The 18,492-nt window shown below is 44.2% G+C and overlaps 1 protein-coding gene, 1 long non-coding RNA gene and 11 other non-coding genes across 18 annotated transcripts in view; all 13 read right to left on the minus strand.

Moving 5' to 3' along the window:
* LOC147248223 (rap1 GTPase-activating protein 2-like) overlaps window positions 1-18,492 on the minus strand; it is a 78,398-nt gene that overhangs the window by 17,107 nt on the left and 42,799 nt on the right. For 2 of the 6 annotated variants that reach the window (XM_086179339.1, XM_086179338.1), the window contains exons 2-3: window positions 10,078-10,390; window positions 4,154-4,189 (exon numbers count right to left, since the gene is read on the minus strand). In XM_086179339.1, coding sequence (XP_086035465.1) covers window positions 4,154-4,189; window positions 10,078-10,121 — 80 coding nt within the window. In that variant the 5' untranslated portion in view covers window positions 10,122-10,390. Of the gene's footprint in view, window positions 1-3,156; window positions 3,319-4,153; window positions 4,190-10,077; window positions 10,566-18,492 lie in introns of those variants that run through there. The other 4 variants (XM_086179343.1, XM_086179341.1, XM_086179337.1 and 1 more) reach the window with 3 other exon arrangements.
* Window positions 8,276-9,410, minus strand: LOC147248224 (uncharacterized). Its single transcript, XR_015109277.1, has 3 exons — window positions 8,984-9,410; window positions 8,698-8,808; window positions 8,276-8,622 (listed from the first exon to the last, which is right to left on the minus strand). It is a non-coding gene; the product is annotated as an uncharacterized LOC147248224 (long non-coding RNA).
* Window positions 14,261-14,348, minus strand: trnac-gca (transfer RNA cysteine (anticodon GCA)). The gene is given in 2 exon segments: window positions 14,261-14,296; window positions 14,312-14,348. It is a non-coding gene; the product is annotated as a tRNA-Cys (tRNA).
* trnay-gua (transfer RNA tyrosine (anticodon GUA)) lies at window positions 14,657-14,744 on the minus strand. The gene is given in 2 exon segments: window positions 14,657-14,692; window positions 14,708-14,744. It is a non-coding gene; the product is annotated as a tRNA-Tyr (tRNA).
* On the minus strand, window positions 15,053-15,140 carry trnay-gua (transfer RNA tyrosine (anticodon GUA)). The gene is given in 2 exon segments: window positions 15,053-15,088; window positions 15,104-15,140. It is a non-coding gene; the product is annotated as a tRNA-Tyr (tRNA).
* trnay-gua (transfer RNA tyrosine (anticodon GUA)) lies at window positions 15,448-15,535 on the minus strand. The gene is given in 2 exon segments: window positions 15,448-15,483; window positions 15,499-15,535. It is a non-coding gene; the product is annotated as a tRNA-Tyr (tRNA).
* On the minus strand, window positions 15,843-15,930 carry trnay-gua (transfer RNA tyrosine (anticodon GUA)). Its single transcript is given in 2 exon segments — window positions 15,843-15,878; window positions 15,894-15,930. It is a non-coding gene; the product is annotated as a tRNA-Tyr (tRNA).
* On the minus strand, window positions 16,238-16,325 carry trnay-gua (transfer RNA tyrosine (anticodon GUA)). The gene is given in 2 exon segments: window positions 16,238-16,273; window positions 16,289-16,325. It is a non-coding gene; the product is annotated as a tRNA-Tyr (tRNA).
* On the minus strand, window positions 16,634-16,721 carry trnay-gua (transfer RNA tyrosine (anticodon GUA)). The gene is given in 2 exon segments: window positions 16,634-16,669; window positions 16,685-16,721. It is a non-coding gene; the product is annotated as a tRNA-Tyr (tRNA).
* On the minus strand, window positions 17,029-17,114 carry trnay-gua (transfer RNA tyrosine (anticodon GUA)). Its single transcript is given in 2 exon segments — window positions 17,029-17,062; window positions 17,078-17,114. It is a non-coding gene; the product is annotated as a tRNA-Tyr (tRNA).
* Window positions 17,422-17,509, minus strand: trnay-gua (transfer RNA tyrosine (anticodon GUA)). Its single transcript is given in 2 exon segments — window positions 17,422-17,457; window positions 17,473-17,509. It is a non-coding gene; the product is annotated as a tRNA-Tyr (tRNA).
* trnay-gua (transfer RNA tyrosine (anticodon GUA)) lies at window positions 17,817-17,904 on the minus strand. The gene is given in 2 exon segments: window positions 17,817-17,852; window positions 17,868-17,904. It is a non-coding gene; the product is annotated as a tRNA-Tyr (tRNA).
* On the minus strand, window positions 18,212-18,299 carry trnay-gua (transfer RNA tyrosine (anticodon GUA)). The gene is given in 2 exon segments: window positions 18,212-18,247; window positions 18,263-18,299. It is a non-coding gene; the product is annotated as a tRNA-Tyr (tRNA).

An 18,492-nucleotide genomic window follows, 5' to 3' on the forward strand; every position in this document is an offset into this window, starting at 1 on the left:
ATCGTGTTACACGCCCACACCAGAGAGTAACACCACACACGTACAATCCTCTCAAAAGCCACCACAAATGACCACATGACAAAGCTCCAAAGGCCATGAAGACAAGCTCCATACACACACGACAGGGTCATGCTGATAACAAGTTCAGCCTCTGACAGAGGAGGTTTAAATCTCGGGACATAATCTTCATCTCGGAGGCAAAAAAACCCCTGATCTCTCTGTCCTCAGTCGTCCGTCGATGTGTTGGTGCCAGACACACACAGACCCATTAAAACTGCAAGGAACCAAGAAAAAGGTCATGGAGACAAGAAGGAGATGACAAGCAACCCGCAGGGATGGAAAAGGTCACTCAGCAAGGGGCCATTTGTCATTCAGCTGTATCTCTGAGGGCTGCACGGTGGTGCAGTGGTCAGCACTGTCCTCTCAGAGCAAGAAGGTTCTGGGTTTGAGTCCCAGCTCGGGCACGGGATCTTTCTGTGTGGAGTCTCCATGTTCTCCCCGTGCCCGTGGGTTCTCTCTGGTACTCCAGCTTCTTCCTACCATCCAAAGACATGCAATTGTGGACGAGGCTGATTGATGCTCTAAATTGACCGTAGGTATGGCTGTGAGTGTGAATGGTTGTTTGTCTCTCTATGTTGGCCCTGCAATGGACTGGCGACCTGTCCAGGGTGAACCCCGCCTCTCGCCCGTTGACGTTGGGATAGGCTCCACCCCAATAGGAATAAGCGGAAGACAATGGATGGATGGATTTCTGAGGACCAGTCAGACCTTAGACCAAACTAGTGAGGTCCTTGTCAACTTCAAGGTCAGTTTGAAGGTTGGAACTTGGTTCAAGTTGGATCTGGGTTTATGTTCTGTTCAGAGTGAGGACTCATCAAAACATGAAGCTGTTTGAAGCCCAGAGCAGCTTCCCCACTGGCCAAAATGCTCAATAACACCTGTCACTAATCCCGCCCCCTTGCAGGTGGAAACGAAGAACAAAAACACAAAATGGATTCTGTTATTTGAAGTATTTCATATCACAGTGTTGCGTTCAAATGATCGTTTTCTGATATTTTTTTGATTTTATAAAAAAAAAAATGGTGTTACATCTTGATTGACAGCTGTTCTGAGGGAAGTATCGTTCATCAAAAACAGGCAGAAAACGGACCAATGGGCAGGACCCTGACACCACAGCTGTGCCCCCCCAATGACTTGTCTGACCTTGATTCCAAATGATGTCACCAGGGCAAGGCAGCTGGGATGCAGGACTGGCTTCATGTTCTCATACAGCGAGGAGACGCGGACATTCCCTGTCTGTATTTCCTATGAAGTCAGTGAGTGTGAGGTACAGCAGGCTGGCGTCCACCGTTCATGGTAGTAAAGTTAAAACATGTAACTCAGAGTTAAAAAACCTAAACAGTCAAAAAGATGAAAATCATTGCCATCTCTTCTGTTTTAGGGGTGTGTGTGTGTGTGCGTGCGTGCGTGTGTGTGTGTGTGTGTGCGTGTGTGTGTGCGTGTGTGTGTCAGAAAGCATCATTTCAAAACAGAAACAGTTCACTTTTAACCCGACACTCAGCTGGCTCATTAACGCCGCTGACAGCTGCGTGTCACAGCTGATGTCATCAAACACACACACACACACACATACACACACATTTACATGATACACTGATATCAGTCCTTCAGGTCATTCCCACAATGCAACACATCTCATCACAAACAAGTTGATTTGACAGAAAACTGAGGCTCAATGTAATTTGATGTCCAGTCAGATGCAGTTCATGATGAGCGCCATCGCCGTGAGCACGACGAGCTGTCAGAGCTCAACAATCACTCCTACTCATGGACGCATATCTGAAGATCTTAAACTCTCAATGCCACAAATTCCACCTGAGTGCTTCGGCGTGATGTTTTAACGTCACTCTGTTGGCGTTGAGTTTGAAAAGTGCCCTCTAACTTTAATAATGTGTCCGAAAACACTGAGGATCCTCTCATCCTGGGGCGCTAACCAGGCGCACGGCAGGCCCCATCACAGGGATGTGCGGTGAGAATACGACACAGCTACAAAATCTCAGTCACTGATTCACGAGAATTTTTTTTTTTTTTTACAAGGATAACAAGAAAATATGTCATCATCAGAAGAAAAGAGATATTTCACCAGTGGGTTTGAAGTTGCTATCTCAGCCACAGCCATTTGTGGAGACAACTGTCATTGCCCCAGTACACGATAGTCAATTTACTAACTAACTAACACAAGTACGTCCAACTCTGCAACACTCGGTGGCAGTTTGCCTCCTTTACAGCCGCACCAGGACAAACAGAGCACGTGCAGAATACCAGGCCAGTTTGAGGCAATTGGCACATAAACTTGCTGGAGAAAATCAATCGTCAACCATATTGTCAAGGTGTGTTAGTCCGTCTTGGAAAACCACGATTTCACTCAGTCTAAGGTGTTCTTTAAAGGTCCAGTTTTAAACGGACAGGCACCACATCGACGTGTAAATGCGCCGAAGGAGAAAAGACGTTACATCACATTTTCCTCCAATCTGTTTTTTCTATTTTTAAGGAAGACAAGCAGCCACGTACAGCAGCTAACAAAAATACAACTTTTGTGAATCTTTTCCACCTGCAGGTACATCCTCCGCACACACACACACACACACACACACACACACACACACACACACACACACACACACACACACACACACACACACAGAACAACCGCATCATAAACAACAAGAGTAGCAGCAGGAGGGAAGATGATGCTGGCTTGTGTTTCTAGACAGAAGGATAACATGCACGCACACACACACACACACACACACACACACACACACACAAACACACACACACACACATATATGCTTAAAAGATTTGTGTGATAATGGAAACGTGAGCTAACACGGTGCTGCAGGATCAACAAAAAAGCAAAAAACCAAGCCTGCAGGTGAATCGGCCTCACGGATGAACTAGTTTAAGTTCTTACGGACTGTGTGGTTCATTTCACACAAATATGAGAGTCACGTTTATCAAACATTACAATGAACACCTGAACGCATCGTCCTCTCCCATATCACCAAAATTACTTTCAAATGCACGAAACACTGCAGACCACACGCATGCGCGCACGCACACACACGCACACACAGAGGGAAATGCCAGACTCACCAGTGGTCGTGTGGCATTGTTGCGTTGCCGTCGGTTACTGAGCATCTCCGTCTGATATCAGCCCTCCTCCTCCTCTCTCTCTCTCTCTCTCTCTCTCTCTCTCTCCTCTCTCTAACGCCATTGGGATTATGGCGCCTTAATCGCTCAGAGAGAGAGAGAGGGAGGCAGATGGAGCAACGCGGGAATATTGAGAGAACACAGCGAGAGGAGGAGAAGCAAACCTGCTGATTTATAGTTGAGCACAGTGATGGCGTGAAGTGAAGTTGCAGTGAAAATGAATGCACCTTCGTGGCATCGTATCCTTCCAGATAACCTCTGCGTCATTTTTAACAGGATATAAACAGTGTGGTGTTAACGACCGTGAGCAGGTTTCTATCCTCCTTATGTTTCTGCAGATTTCCAGGGGGGAACACGACCCGTGAATGTAGCAAATGTGAAAACCACCAGGGTGCATGAAACATTTCCTGAGAAATCAATGGAAACATCCGGCCAAGTGTTGATACTCAGTAATTAGATTGATCGCATCACTGACTCAGAGTAAAACGTTTCAACATGAGGACTGTATCTCTGTACCAGACTCCATTCAGGAAACCAGTATTTAAGGGTTGTGTGCTTGATGCTCCGCACTCAGACATGACAAATCAATATCAATACCTATCAATGTACTGGAGGGAGGATAGCAGCACACACACACACACACACACACACACACACACACACACACACACACACACACACACACACACACTATCCTCATGCCGGATTCAACTATCCAGTGGATCCAATGTCCAGTTGAGTCACCTCAATCATAGGCCTTTCCCATCGTTAGCAAATAGGTTCTGGGCGTTCTCACCAACCATTAATTTGATTCAAAACCCTCAACTTTGGTTCTCCAGCGCCTCCAGCGTGCCTGAGTTTTAATCAGATCCGAGGATGAATATGTGATTCTGTCTGCTGCCTCAGAATAATGTGTCATGTGACTGACAGCATCACTCACCGAGCTCTCAGAGCGCTGACCGTTGACTTGTCAATCCTGCAGAGAGAAAGAGACATGTTGTTATTGCGCGTGCACACTCCTATTACAGGAAGTGCATTAAGACATGGCTGAGGTGGCAAGTAGATCGACCTCTGCATACTCTATTAACCTTAGTGACCGTGGGTGAGCGGGAGGTGTGATCTCCGAGGTTCACGACAATAAAAAGCCTATTTGTTGAAGTGCTGCAGCACCATTTAATCACAGTGCAGAGCTCCAGCAGCCGTAAGACGCCGCAGCCGACATCAGGAGACATGTTGCTGTTATTAGAGCAGACTTTAGTTTCAGGATCAAACGTCTCCTCTACAAAATGTTTAAAAAATTCAAAGATGATCAAAAGCTTTGCAACAGACAACGTTCACATTCATGCCATATACACGTGACAGACTGAAGCTGGGGAAGCTCCCAGCAGCGGCTGGCAAAGCCCTGCAGCTCCACACACGTCACGTGCAAATATCACTTCCTGGAACCACTAGGTGGCGCTATGACTTCAATTCAGCTTGTAGATTTCTTCAGGCTGGAAAAGACCAGACCATGTTGAGTTCAGTTACGACGGTTTCCTGTTCTTTGGATAAATAATGCAGTTTAACACAAACTCACAGTCTTCGCTGTCACCCATTACCACATTCTTGAGGCGGTGACGCTGACCACACTTGAGTCGATCCGGTGGACCCATAAGGAGGGTGACGTGTAGAACAGGTCATTTCCTATCACCACCAGGTGGCGCTGTGACTCATCGGACCCAAAGTTCATGGGTTCTTCGTTTGTACCCTCATGGTTTCACGCAATCCCGCCGACAGATGAACACCACCAAAAACACGACCTCCATGGCGGAGGGAATAATCACATGACGCCAGACAGTAAGTTGGTTCGCATAAATTGTAAATTTAAAATCGTAAAGATGGATGGGGGATCCGAGTTCGGCAAGTTACTGCCAAAATCCAACATATTAGATATAAAATATTATTTTGATTTCAACCTCTCTTCAATGTCGGTGTTGCAACAGAAACCTGTAGAGAAGAAACTGAGCTTGAAGGTTGGATATTAAACGTGATTGTAAACATTAACACCTCCGGTTGACGTTTGTGTTTGCACAGAAACATGGAGGAGAGAAGACGAGAGGCAGCTCGCTTTGCCTGACTTTTTGGTGAGAAAACAACCTGACAGAAACATCCTGTAGCGTTTCATGTATTCTTTTTTTTCCACCCTTAATCCAAAGAAATGATAGATACATGGTGTGAGTGGTTTTTTTCTCTCTGAAGATTTAATCACTGAGACCAGGAGAGATCTGAGATTCTATCACATGAAAACAACAGAAATGCTGCTGCCTGCTGGTGTGCAATACATTCTGGGATCTTGGGCTCCCTCAAGCCCACAAATCAGCCTCCAAAGTCTCCTGATGAAGCGGCCAGTCATGGATGTAGTGCCTTAACTAAATCAGTCAGTACGAACAAGAACAGACAAGAATATCCAGTGAGACAAGCTGAGTGAGCGGCGAGGAGAGGGAGTAATAAAGACCGGGCGATGGGGGGGGGGGGGGGGGGGGTTAGAAGTGGAAAGGGAGGGAGAATGTTAAAAGCTTGTGTGATGACTCTGGAAACTCAGCTCCCACAGGTCATAAATAAGACATTAATGCAGCTAAATCTGCACACACACACACACACACACACACACACACACACACACACACACGTTTCCACACGTGTCCTGAGCAGCTCTAAATTTGAACACACCGATCATTACAATGCGTCTCCACATGTCTCCAGGTCACTCAGGACGCGTGTTACTACCACATCTGACTGACCATGGATTCTAATCTACTGCTGACCAATCAGGTCGGAGGAGGATTTCATTCTTGGCACATCAGCAGTCCAAGGCTGAACACGCTGGCTGGGATGTGACCTCGTAACCCACCAGATGCTGGTATATGATAACTGGTTACCAGATGACGACATCCCATCTCAGTTATCTGCCAGCAACGTCCACAGCCCAAACTTTGGTCATTGCTCAGGAAGTGTTTCCTGCCATCCAAGTACACATTAATAGGTGTCTTGAGCTCCTGAACGTGTTTTTTTCCCCCCTGTGTACTTCTTTACTCACCATAGTGCAGGAAGAGCCACGCATGTTTAGCATGAAGCTAATGGAACCTTCTTTATCCAGCTGTAGGCTCAGTAATGTACGCGCACAACACTGATCATGTGCAAGCACGTGGCCTCAACCGAATGCTGATAGCACTTCCCCATGGTAGCCACGAACCTGAAGAGTTCTGTTTCAATTGGTTTGTTTTAATCTAAAATCCAAGAGTTCAAAAACGACGTGGCTCATAACCGATGCACTTGAGAGATGGTAAACCCATGTTTTTGGACAGTTTTGCTGTCATTCGCCCTCATTCCTCATTGGCTTCAAGCTACGTGCACATGGCTGTCTCTTTGTCCTTTCTGCAGTCGCAAAGAAGTGATGCAGAGGAGAAAAAACATCTTTCTGAGCTCAATACACACATTTGTGAGTACCTGAGAGGTAAGATAACCCTTTTTGGGTTGAAGAATCACTTAAACTTGGTTTAAGCTGGTACAATCACACTTTATGTACTTGGACAGAACTCAGGACTCAGGCAGCACAAATCTCGGCCAGTATGACATCACCAGATCCAGGTCTGGTTCTGAATTGTCCCTCAAGGTTAGTCAATTATTCAAGTGAACTTTTGACTGGAATACTTCCACTTGGCATGACTAGGAATAATTACACTTTGACACAAGTACTGGGATTGTGCACTGCCCCTTACCACTGGTTGCTTTTGTTATGAGAGCTGAAACAGGACAACGTTTACCTCCTCCTCGCACCTTTCATGACGACACCTCCCTCTAGGTTTATCACGGCAGTGGAACCTATGAAACATGAGGAAGGCCAAACCCGTCTGGGGCTGACTGAAGCGCATACGTGATTCCCGTGGTAAATTGATTACCAGCCACCAACCAGGGTCCACCACCGATTTGTGATGCACCAGTCTGAGACAAACCTCGAATGTAAATGTCATGGGATTAAAGTGAAAACCATGAATACTCTTAAAGAGATAAATTGGACGTAAACATTCACTAAAAAGCAGATAAAAGGCAGAGCTGCTGATCAAATGCAACTGGAGGAATGAAAGAGAGCTGAAGGAGGGATGAGTGGAGGTGAGACGGAGCTCCGGTTCCTGCAGCTGCTCCTGAATTATTCAACCACGCAAGTCTATCAAGCGCCGGAAAGACGGAGTGTTGAGGAAATGACACGAGGTAAACTGGGAGGGGTTACTGCTCGAGTGTTGGAATGATGGCAGGGGAGGAGGGTGTATGGGGGGGGGGGCAAGGTTTGGAAGGTGTGAAATACTTGAAATGCTGGAAAGAGATAAAGAGATTAAAGGAAAAAGAATGCTAAGATTTATTCAACTTAATCTGAGAGCACAATAGGAAATAAGAAGGTAATTATTAAAATAAGATTCTGAGGAAAACCAACAACATGAAGTGAAGATGTGTTAAAGGGAACATTAAAGGTATAACACATGCGTCTCGAGGGACTTATGAAAAGATGTATTGCTTTTCTGGAGGGAAAAGGGAAGATGAAGGGTTGTGAAGAGGAGCTACGCAGGAAAAGGAAATAAGGAGGTGTGGGATTAAAGAAGGTAAGAGGTATGGACGGACATACAGGGACGAGAAGGAGATATGAAAGGAAGCCTATAGTTGTATGTAAGAAAAGAAAAAGAAAAATACACTGCCTGAAAGGAATAGGGAAGCTAAAAAAAAAAAGGGAGGTATGGAAGGGAAGAAGGGGAGTACAGAAGGAAGCGTGGCAGATGAGAAGTAAGTCTGAAATTAAAAAAGGGCGTGTAGACAGAGCTAACAATGGATAAAAGGAAAATAGATATGGGGGAGGGAGAATTTGCAGAAGAACATGGGGGGATGTGGAAGGAGGAAGAGTTCAACAAATCCAGGGGAATAAAGTAATGAATACTAAATGATCTCTCTTTTTGGTGAAATATCTTTGGTGCCCAAACAATAAAATTCAGAGGAGGCAGAGGCTCATAACATATCTGCTCACTCATTTATAGTCTATTAACGGTGTTTAAATTACACAAAAACTCGCAGTGTGTCGACTTGATGTCCTCAACAGTGGTGTTCTATTGAAACGTTAACCCACAATCGAGCATTTTACCTCCTGATGTCTACTGGTTCCTTTGTGGAACCCGCAGCCAGGCTTTATGCTAGGCTGGGCTAATCATCTAGTGCCGATACCCCCATGACAGTGGAATCCATCATCTCATTCCTAATGAGGAAAAGAAATATAGTCCCCTGAGAGAGAACCGAGCCCCTGCACCAGAGTCGCTGCTTGTGCTGTTGATTTGTGGAATTATATGTGAGGTTGCAGCGGGCCGTCAGGTAGCACAGCCTTTGAAACTCCTGAGAAAACAGAGCATTGTTTATTAACCACCTGTTTGCAGGTTGCGGGTCAATCGGCTGTAAACAAAGACAGACCGTGGAGAGGAAAAGTGGCTCCCACTGACTGATCTACTGCAGCTGGCGAGTTTCCATCCAAACTCCATTTGAAATAGGTCACGTTTTAACTTTCCCCATCTCCAACTTTAACTGCAGTAAGGAAAACAAAGTCACTAAAAAAGAACACCACAGCTTTCAGGAAAAGTCTCTTATTGACCGTCATCTCCAGAGACAGACAAGAGGACTGAGACCCTTCTCTGGGGAGCTGAGACCCATGCTAGTTAGCTTAGCTCAATGAATGGTAGTGGCTGGGAAGTGTTAGCACCAGCTAGCTCAGGTCCAGGATGCTGGTGTGTCCAGCAGGAATCCTCCTCCTCCTCCTCCTCATGATCGGTAGCAGCAGTCTCTCTTCTAGTCCTCAGCAAACGTTTGGTTCTGTTGACCCAAGTTCCAATGGAGCTTTGGAGGTGCTGCGTCAAATCACTGCGCCCAGTCAGGAAAGTAGTTCCGGCTACGTGTCTGATTCTACCACTACAATGTCTCTTCATTTGAAAAATTAATATAATTAAAAAGTGTTATACACAGCTCTTGTTAGATTAACGCAGGCCAAGATGGAGCTGTGCTAACACTTCCCATCCACTACCATTCATCGTGCTAAGCTAACTAGTGGACAGGAAGAAGAAGAACTTCCTAAAAGTTGCTGTGCTCCGCTGAGGTTTTTAATCTTCCCCAGAAACATCAGTTCTTGATGGTTAAACAACTTCTGACTTGATGTTCACTTCATTCCTTTTTTTAGTGAAAGAAAACACAGAGCACAAAAGGATCAAGATTTTTTTCTTCTCTTTTCAAATTTGTGTCTGAATTGTTATAACACACAAGATTTTTTTTTTTTGCATTTTTAGACTTTCACATTCAAAAATAGCATTTTCTCAGATGAATACAGAGATAACTAAGATAAAATAAATAAATATGTCATCTTTTCCGACATTTGGTTGTCATTTACAGAAAAAAAAATTGAATCGGGTAAATAAATGTATCAGATGCGATGCAGAAATGTCTGACTACCTTAATAAGACGGACAACTGAAGCATCAGGACGTTGTTTACACTGCTCGTATTGTGTCACAAGTCAGCATAAACGTCTGAACTCCCTTTACAAACGTTTAACAGCAAAGTGATCCGTTGTTGTTTCTGAATCTGGACTCCGGAGTTCCTGATCTAGATTTAATCACCACATCACATTTCAACCGAAGAGCTCTGAGAACTGATGCAACGGTGATGTCACTGTGATGTCACAGGAGTGCAACTCGGACTGGAAATGAACTCAAAGACCCTGAAAGTGTGTGTGAGTCAGAGAAGTGATGAGCTCATCCGCTCGTTTATCAGAGAACAAAACACACGCACACACATACACACTCACCAGCCAAAGCCTCCAAAGGACACACTCCTCTTCCTCCTCAGCATGGCGTCGCCGTGCTTGTCTCTCCTCCTCTTTGTCCTCTTTCTCTTATTGTGTCTGGATTTCTCTCTCTTTCTTTCTCTCTCTCTCTCGCTCTCTCTCTCTCTCTCTCTCTGGCTGCACCTCCGTCACTCTCGTCTTCACTGCCGTTCTATCTCCTCATGCCTCCAGCTATAAATACTCTGCCAGACACCCTCCGCTACACGCCCCTCTCTCACTCTTCATCCTTTCGCCGTTAATGTTTCTCTCTTTCACTTCGATTCATTGCACGAAGCTGAGGGAGAGAGACACAAAGAGAGTACATGGTGTTTCCTCTCTCTCTCTCTCCTTCTCCCTCGACCCGCCCTGACGAAGCAGAAACGCTGGTGGAGATGCTGTCAGTCTGAAAACTTATCATACATAATAAATGGAAATAAATGGACGAACAGAGTCAACTATATTACGTAACAATGTCCCGGCGTTCTAGCTGCCTTGTTGAGGTGGTGATGGTGATGACGATGGTGATGATGATGATGATGATATTTTGGGTATTAAACGTGTGATGGGTAAAGTGCACAGTGACTGTTGCAAGATATTCAGCGAAAGAAGTCGGTTCTATGTTGCGTAGCAGAAAATATGCGCCCGGATTGAATTCTTCAATTCCCATTTAATGTCAACAGGCGATCTTAGCGTCTTTAGAAACACGATCGTGGTCCATCTTTTAATTGCTGATGAAGAACCTGATTGCCTGTCAGAACAAGCCGTCTTCCTGTTTCCACGAGAATGCACACTTAGCATCAATGACTTTGCTCAACAGAACATAAAGACACCACAGTGTTAGGAAGATGTTTGTTCTGTCAGGCTTTCTTCCTGTGAGCAAAAGGTGGCGCTATGACTTAAATTCAGCTTGGAGACGTCTTCAGGCCAGGACTCTCATCAAACAAGTGAAGTCTGACAAAGATTTGACCATGGTTCCAGTTATTACGACCATGGATCCAATTATTACGACCATGGATCCAATTATTACGACCATGGATCCAATTATTACGACCATGGATCCAATTATTACGACCATGGATCCAATTATTACAACTATGGATCCAGTTATTACGAACATGGATCCAATTATTACGACCATGGTTCCAGTTATTACGACCATGGATCCAATTATTACGACCATGGATCCAATTATTACGACCATGGATCCAATTATTACAATTATGGATCCAGTTATTACGACCATGGATCCAGTTATTACGACCATGGATCCAGTTACTACAACCATGGATCCAATTATTACGACCATGGATCCAATTATTACAACTATGGATCCAGTTATTACGACCATGGATCCAGTTATTACGACCATGGATCCAATTATTACGACCATGGATCCAATTATTACAACCATGGATCCAATTATTACGACCATGGATCCAATTATTACGACCATGGATCCAATTATTACAACTATGGATCCAGTTATTACGAACATGGATCCAATTATTACGACCATGGTTCCAGTTATTACGACCATGGATCCAATTATTACGACCATGGATCCAATTATTACGACCATGGATCCAATTATTACAATTATGGATCCAGTTATTACGACCATGGATCCAGTTATTACGACCATGGATCCAGTTACTACAACCATGGATCCAATTATTACGACCATGGATCCAATTATTACAACTATGGATCCAGTTATTACGACCATGGATCCAGTTATTACGACCATGGATCCAATTATTACGACCATGGATCCAATTATTACAACCATGGATCCAATTATTACAACTATGGTTCCAGTTATTACGACCATGGATCCAATTATTACGACCATGGATCCAATTATTACGACTATGGATCCAGTTATTACGACCATGGATCCAATTATTACAACTATGGATCCAGTTATTACGACCATGGATCCAGTTATTACGACCATGGATCCAATTATTACAACTATGGATCCAGTTATTACGACCATGGATCCAGTTATTACGACCATGGATCCAGTTATTACGACCATGGATCCAATTATTACAACTATGGATCCAGTTATTACGACCATGGATCCAGTTATTACGACCATGGATCCAATTATTACGACCATGGATCCAATTATTACGACCATGGATCCAATTATTACAACTATGGTTCCAGTTATTACGACCATGGATCCAATTATTACGACCATGGATCCAATTATTACGACCATGGATCCAGTTATTACGACCATGGATCCAATTATTACAACTATGGATCCAGTTATTACGACCATGGATCCAGTTATTACGACCATGGATCCAATTATTACAACTATGGATCCAGTTATTACGACCATGGATCCAGTTATTACGACCATGGATCCAGTTATTACGACCATGGATCCAGTTATTACGACAATGGATCCAGTTATAACAACCATGGATCCAGTTACTACAACCATGGATCCAGTTATTACGACCCTGGATTCAGTTATTACGACCATGGATCCAGTTACTACGACCAAGGATCCAGTTATTACGACCATGGATCCAGTTATTACGACCATGGATCCAGTTATTACGACCATGGATCCAGTTATTACAACAATGGATCCAGTTACTACGATATGGATCCAGTTATTACGACCATGGATCCAGTTATTACAACCATGGATCCAGTTACTACGATATGGATCCAGTTACTACGACCATGGATCCAGTTATTACGACCCTGGATCCAGTTATTACGACCATGGATCCAGTTATTGCGACCATGGATCCAGTTATTACAACAATGGATCCAGTTACTACGATATGGATCCAGTTATTACGACCATGGATGCAGTTACTATAGTTTCTTGTTCTATGGACAAATATCAAACATGTCCACCTCACCACAGTAACACCTTTTGACAAAACTCTACACAGGAACCCATCACCAAGTTCTTCTGTTTCTGAGCACTTCTGAGGCAGATCTGGTCAACCCACCAGGAGGACATGAACTGTTAAAAAAAAGTAATCTCCTATTGCCACTAGGTGGCGCTATCACAAAGGCAGCCGGTCAGACAGAGGACCAGGCGGACAGATTGTATTACACACTGGACTGGGAGGACTAAGATCCCCATCATGTGGGTAGGGTTCTGCGTTCCTCTGCTGGAGCTGCTGGATGGATGGAGAGATCAATAGATGAGTGGATGGATGGTCTGCTGGATCATACATCAACGGATAAATCAAAACATAAAATGGGAAAATATCCTCCTTCCAGTGCGCTGAGTGAAAGACCTGGGAAAAGAAAAACTGCAACCGAAAAATAAAACCTATATATCTTCAAATGTGATAACAAAACTAAGAAAAAGGGAATAACATTTGTTTAAAAAGTGATTTAAACAAAGCGTGAAAGAGATTTAAATAAAAAACGCCATTGTGTATGTGTGTGTTTTCTGTTCAACCCCCCAGCAGCAGAATACATTTGCATCCAATTACTAGTAAAAGAACAATGAAAACGGGATTAAGAGACCGAAGTGTGAACTGAAATCTCATTACACACCAGCAGTGGAGGCTGATCAAGTCCTCCCTCCTTCACCGAAGACACATAATACACAGTGAGTGCTGTGAGCGTCCCCGAGAGGCTGCAGGCTTCATTACAGACACAAAGTGAAGCGAGCAGCAAACCTCCACTGAACCTGAGCAATCTTCCAAACCTAATTCAGCTTTTAAACTGAACCAAAAATGATTTCATAAAGCTGTAATTATTCATAAAAACTGATGACGGAAAGACAAACGATGGCTTCAGGACATGGAAACTTGTCAACAAAAAAAAAAACATGCTGTTTTACAAATGGGCAAAAGAAAAGAGCTATAAAAGGCAATGAGCCTTCTGACATCACTCAGGTGCTGTTTTGGAACAACCATACTGGACGCCTCATATTTCTGTTTATCCCACCAACACAAAAGATTAAAAATTAATGAGTCAGCGAGAATTCTGATGAAGATGAAGATGAAAATGTTTCCCTTCCCTTCACTGCTTTGGGGGGGACGATGACTTCGTATGAAAAAAAACAAAAAGCGACGTAAGGAAGTAACACTTGCTGAAGAGAAAGATGGAAAGCCTGGAACATTCAAAAATGGAAGAATTCTGTCTTGACTGAAAAAGGGTAAAAAACACGTCCTTTGAGCCGGAGTTCAACCAGCGACCTGAGGATTCCTGGTACGAACACCTGCAGTCCTCCGCTCTACCAACTGAGCCATCGAAGGGAAACACAATAAATGAATTAATTCAACTGTTGGATTGCTGCTTAATTTTACGTCCAACTTTGAGTTTTTGGATTTTTTTTGGTCAAAATTTGAAAATAAACATGGGAAAATGTGCCAGAAAACCAAGATTTGGTCCAACAATACTGCTTTAAAACACATGACCTCTCAATGCACAATAAACCATCACAGACTGGTGGGTTCCAGATTGACACAGACCTTGATACATCTCATTGCTTCATGGGACATGGAGGAGCCTGACCTTGACCTGATACACGCACAGAGGGAAGAGGGTACTCGCGCAAAACACCTCCTTCGAGCCGGAGTTGAACCAGCGACCTAAGGATTCCTGGTACTAACACCTACAGTCCTCCGCTCTACCAACTGAGCTATCGAAGGGAAACACAGCAGGTGAACTAATTCAGCTGTTGCATTGCTGCTTCATTTAACGTCCAACTTTGAGTTTTGGCGTTTTTTTTGTCGAAATTGTCAAATGAACATGGGAAAATGTGCCAGAAAACCAAGATTTGGTCCAACAATACCCGCTTTAAAACACGTGACCTCTCAATACACAACAAACCATCACAGACTGGTGGGTTCCAGATTGACACAGACCTTGATACATCTCATTGCTTCATGGGACATGGAGGAGCCTGACCTTGACCTGATACACGCACAGAGGGAAGAGGGTACTCGCGCAAAACACCTCCTTCGAGCCGGAGTTGAACCAGCGACCTAAGGATTCCTGGTACTAACACCTACAGTCCTCCGCTCTACCAACTGAGCTATCGAAGGGAAACACAGCAGATGAACTAATTCAACTGTTGCATTGCTGTTTGATTTTACGTCCAACTTTGAGTTTTGGCGTTTTTTTTGTCGAAATTGTCAAATGAACATGGGAAAATGTGCCAGAAAACCAAGATTTGGTCCAACAATACCCGTTTAAAACACATGACCTCTCAATACACAATAAACCATCACAGACTGGTGGGTTCCAGATTGACACAGACCTTGATACATCTCATTGCTTCATGGGACATGGAGGAGCCTGACCTTGACCTGATACACGCACAGAGGGAAGAGGGAACTCGCGCAAAACACCTCCTTCGAGCCGGAGTTGAACCAGCGACCTAAGGATTCCTGGTACTAACACCTACAGTCCTCCACTCTACCAACTGAGCTATCGAAGGGAAACACAGCAGTTGAACTAATTCAGCTGTTGCATTGCTGCTTCATTTAACGTCCAACTTTGAGTTTTGGCGTTTTTTTTGTCGAAATTGTCAAATGAACATGGGAAAATGTGCCAGAAAACCAAGATTTGGTCCAACAATACCCGTTTAAAACACATGACCTCTCAATACACAATAAACCATCACAGACTGGTGGGTTCCAGATTGACACAGACCTTGATACATCTCATTGCTTCATGGGACATGGAGGAGCCTGACCTTGACCTGATACACGCACAGAGGGAAGAGGGTAATATGGCAAAACACCTCCTTCGAGCCGGAGTTGAACCAGCGACCTAAGGATTCCTGGTACTAACACCTACAGTCCTCCGCTCTACCAACTGAGCTATCGAAGGGAAACACAGCAGTTGAACTAATTCAGCTGTTGCATTGCTGCTTCATTTAACGTCCAACTTTGAGTTTTGGCGTTTTTTTTGTCGAAATTGTCAAATGAACATGGGAAAATGTGCCAGAAAACCAAGATTTGGTCCAACAATACCCGTTTAAAACACATGACCTCGCAATACACAATAAACCATCACAGACTGGTGGGTTCCAGATTGACACAGACCTTGATACATCTCATTGCTTCATGGGACATGGAGGAGCCTGACCTTGACCTGATACACGCACAGAGGGAAGAGGGTAATATGGCAAAACACCTCCTTCGAGCCAGAGTTGAACCAGCGACCTAAGGATTCCTGGTACTAACACCTACAGTCCTCCGCTCTACCAACTGAGCTATCGAAGGGAAACACCGCAGTTGAACTAATTCAGCTGTTGCATTGCTGCTTCATTTTACGTCCAACTTTGAGTTTTGGCGTTTTTTTTGTCGAAATTGTCAAATGAACATGGGAAAATGTGCCAGAAAACCAAGATTTAGTCCAACAATACCCGCTTTAAAACACATGACCTCTCAATACACAATTAACCATCACAGACTGGTGGGTTCCAGATTGACACAGACCTTGATACATCTCATTGCTTCATGGGACATGGAGGAGCCTGACCTTGACCTGATACACGCACAGAGGGAAGAGGGTAATATGGCAAAAAACCTCCTTCGAGCCGGAGTTGAACCAGCGACCTAAGGATTCCTGGTACTAACACCTACAGTCCTCCGCTCTACCAACTGAGCTATCGAAGGGAAACACAGCAGCTGAACTAATTCAGCTGTTGCATTGCTGCTTCATTTAACGTCCAACTTTGAGTTTTGGCGTTTTTTTTGTCGAAATTGTCAAATGAACATGGGAAAATGTGCCAGAAAACCAAGATTTGGTCCAACAATACCCGTTTAAAACACATGACCTCTCAATACACAATAGACCATCACAGACTGGTGGGTTCCAGATTGACACAGACCTTGATACATCTCATTGCTTCATGGGACATGGAGGAGCCTGACCTTGACCTGATACACGCACAGAGGGAAGAGGGTACTATGGCAAAACACCTCCTTCGAGCCGGAGTTGAACCAGCCCTAAGGATTCCTGGTACTAACACCTACAGTCCTCCGCTCTACCAACTGAGCTATCGAAGGGAAACACAGCAGTTGAACGAATTCAGCTGTTGCATTGCTGCTTCATTTTACGTCCAACTTTGAGTTTTGGCGTTTTTTTTGTCGAAATTGTCAAATGAACATGGGAAAATGTGCCAGAAAACCAAGATTTGGTCCAACAATACCCGTTTAAAACACATGACCTCTCAATACACAATAAACCATCACAGACTGGTGGGTTCCAGATTGACACAGACCTTGATACATCTCATTGCTTCATGGGACATGGAGGAGCCTGACCTTGACCTGATACACGCAAAGAGGGAAGAGGGTAATATGGCAAAACACCTCCTTCGAGCCGGAGTTGAACCAGCGACCTAAGGATTTCTGGTACTAACACCTACAGTCCTCCGCTCTACCAAGTGAGCTATCGAAGGGAAACACAGCAGTGGAACTAATTCAGCTGTTGCAGTGCTGCTTCATTTAACGTCCAACTTTGAGTTTTGGCGTTTTTTTTGTCGAAATTGTCAAATGAACATGGGAAAATGTGCCAGAAAACCAAGATTTGGTCCAACAATACCGCTTTAAAACACATGACCTCTCAATACACACTAAACCATCACAGACTGGTGGGTTCCAGATTGACACAGACCTTGATACATCTCATTGCTTCATGGGACATGGAGGAGCCTGACCTTGACCTGATACACGCACAGAGGGAAGAGGGTACTCGCGCAAAACACCTCCTTCGAGCCGGAGTTGAACCAGCGACCTAAGGATTCCTGGTACTAACACCTACAGTCCTCCACTCTACCAACTGAGCTATCGAAGGGAAACACAGCAGTTGAACTAATTCAGCTGTTGCATTGCTGCTTCATTTAACGTCCAACTTTGAGTTTTGGCGTTTTTTTTGTCGAAATTGTCAAATGAACATGGGAAAATGTGACAGAAAACCAAGATTTAGTCCAACAATTCCGCTTTAAAACACATGACCTCTCAATACACAATAAACCATCACAGACTGGTGGGTTCCAGATTGACACAGACCTTGATACATCTCATTGCTTCATGGGACATGGAGGAGCCTGACCTTGACCTGATACACGCAAAGAGGGAAGAGGGTAATATGGCAAAACACCTCCTTCGAGCCGGAGTTGAACCAGCGACCTAAGGATTCCTGGTACTAACACCTACAGTCCTCCGCTCTACCATCTGAGCTATCGAAGGGAAACACAGCAGTTGAACTAATTCAGCTGTTGCATTGCTGCTTCATTTAACGTCCAACTTTGAGTTTTGGCGTTTTTTTTGTCGAAATTGTCAAATGATCATGGGAAAATGTGCCAGAAAACCAAGATTTGGTCCAACAATACCCGCTTTAAAACACATGACCTCTCAATGCACAATAAACCATCACAGACTG

Source organism: Aulostomus chinensis, chromosome 15 (assembly GCF_037954235.1).
Source record: "Aulostomus chinensis isolate RoL2024-O1b breed Wild chromosome 15, RoL_Achi_v1.0, whole genome shotgun sequence".
In the NCBI taxonomy this organism is placed as follows: Eukaryota; Metazoa; Chordata; class Actinopteri; order Syngnathiformes; family Aulostomidae; genus Aulostomus; species Aulostomus chinensis.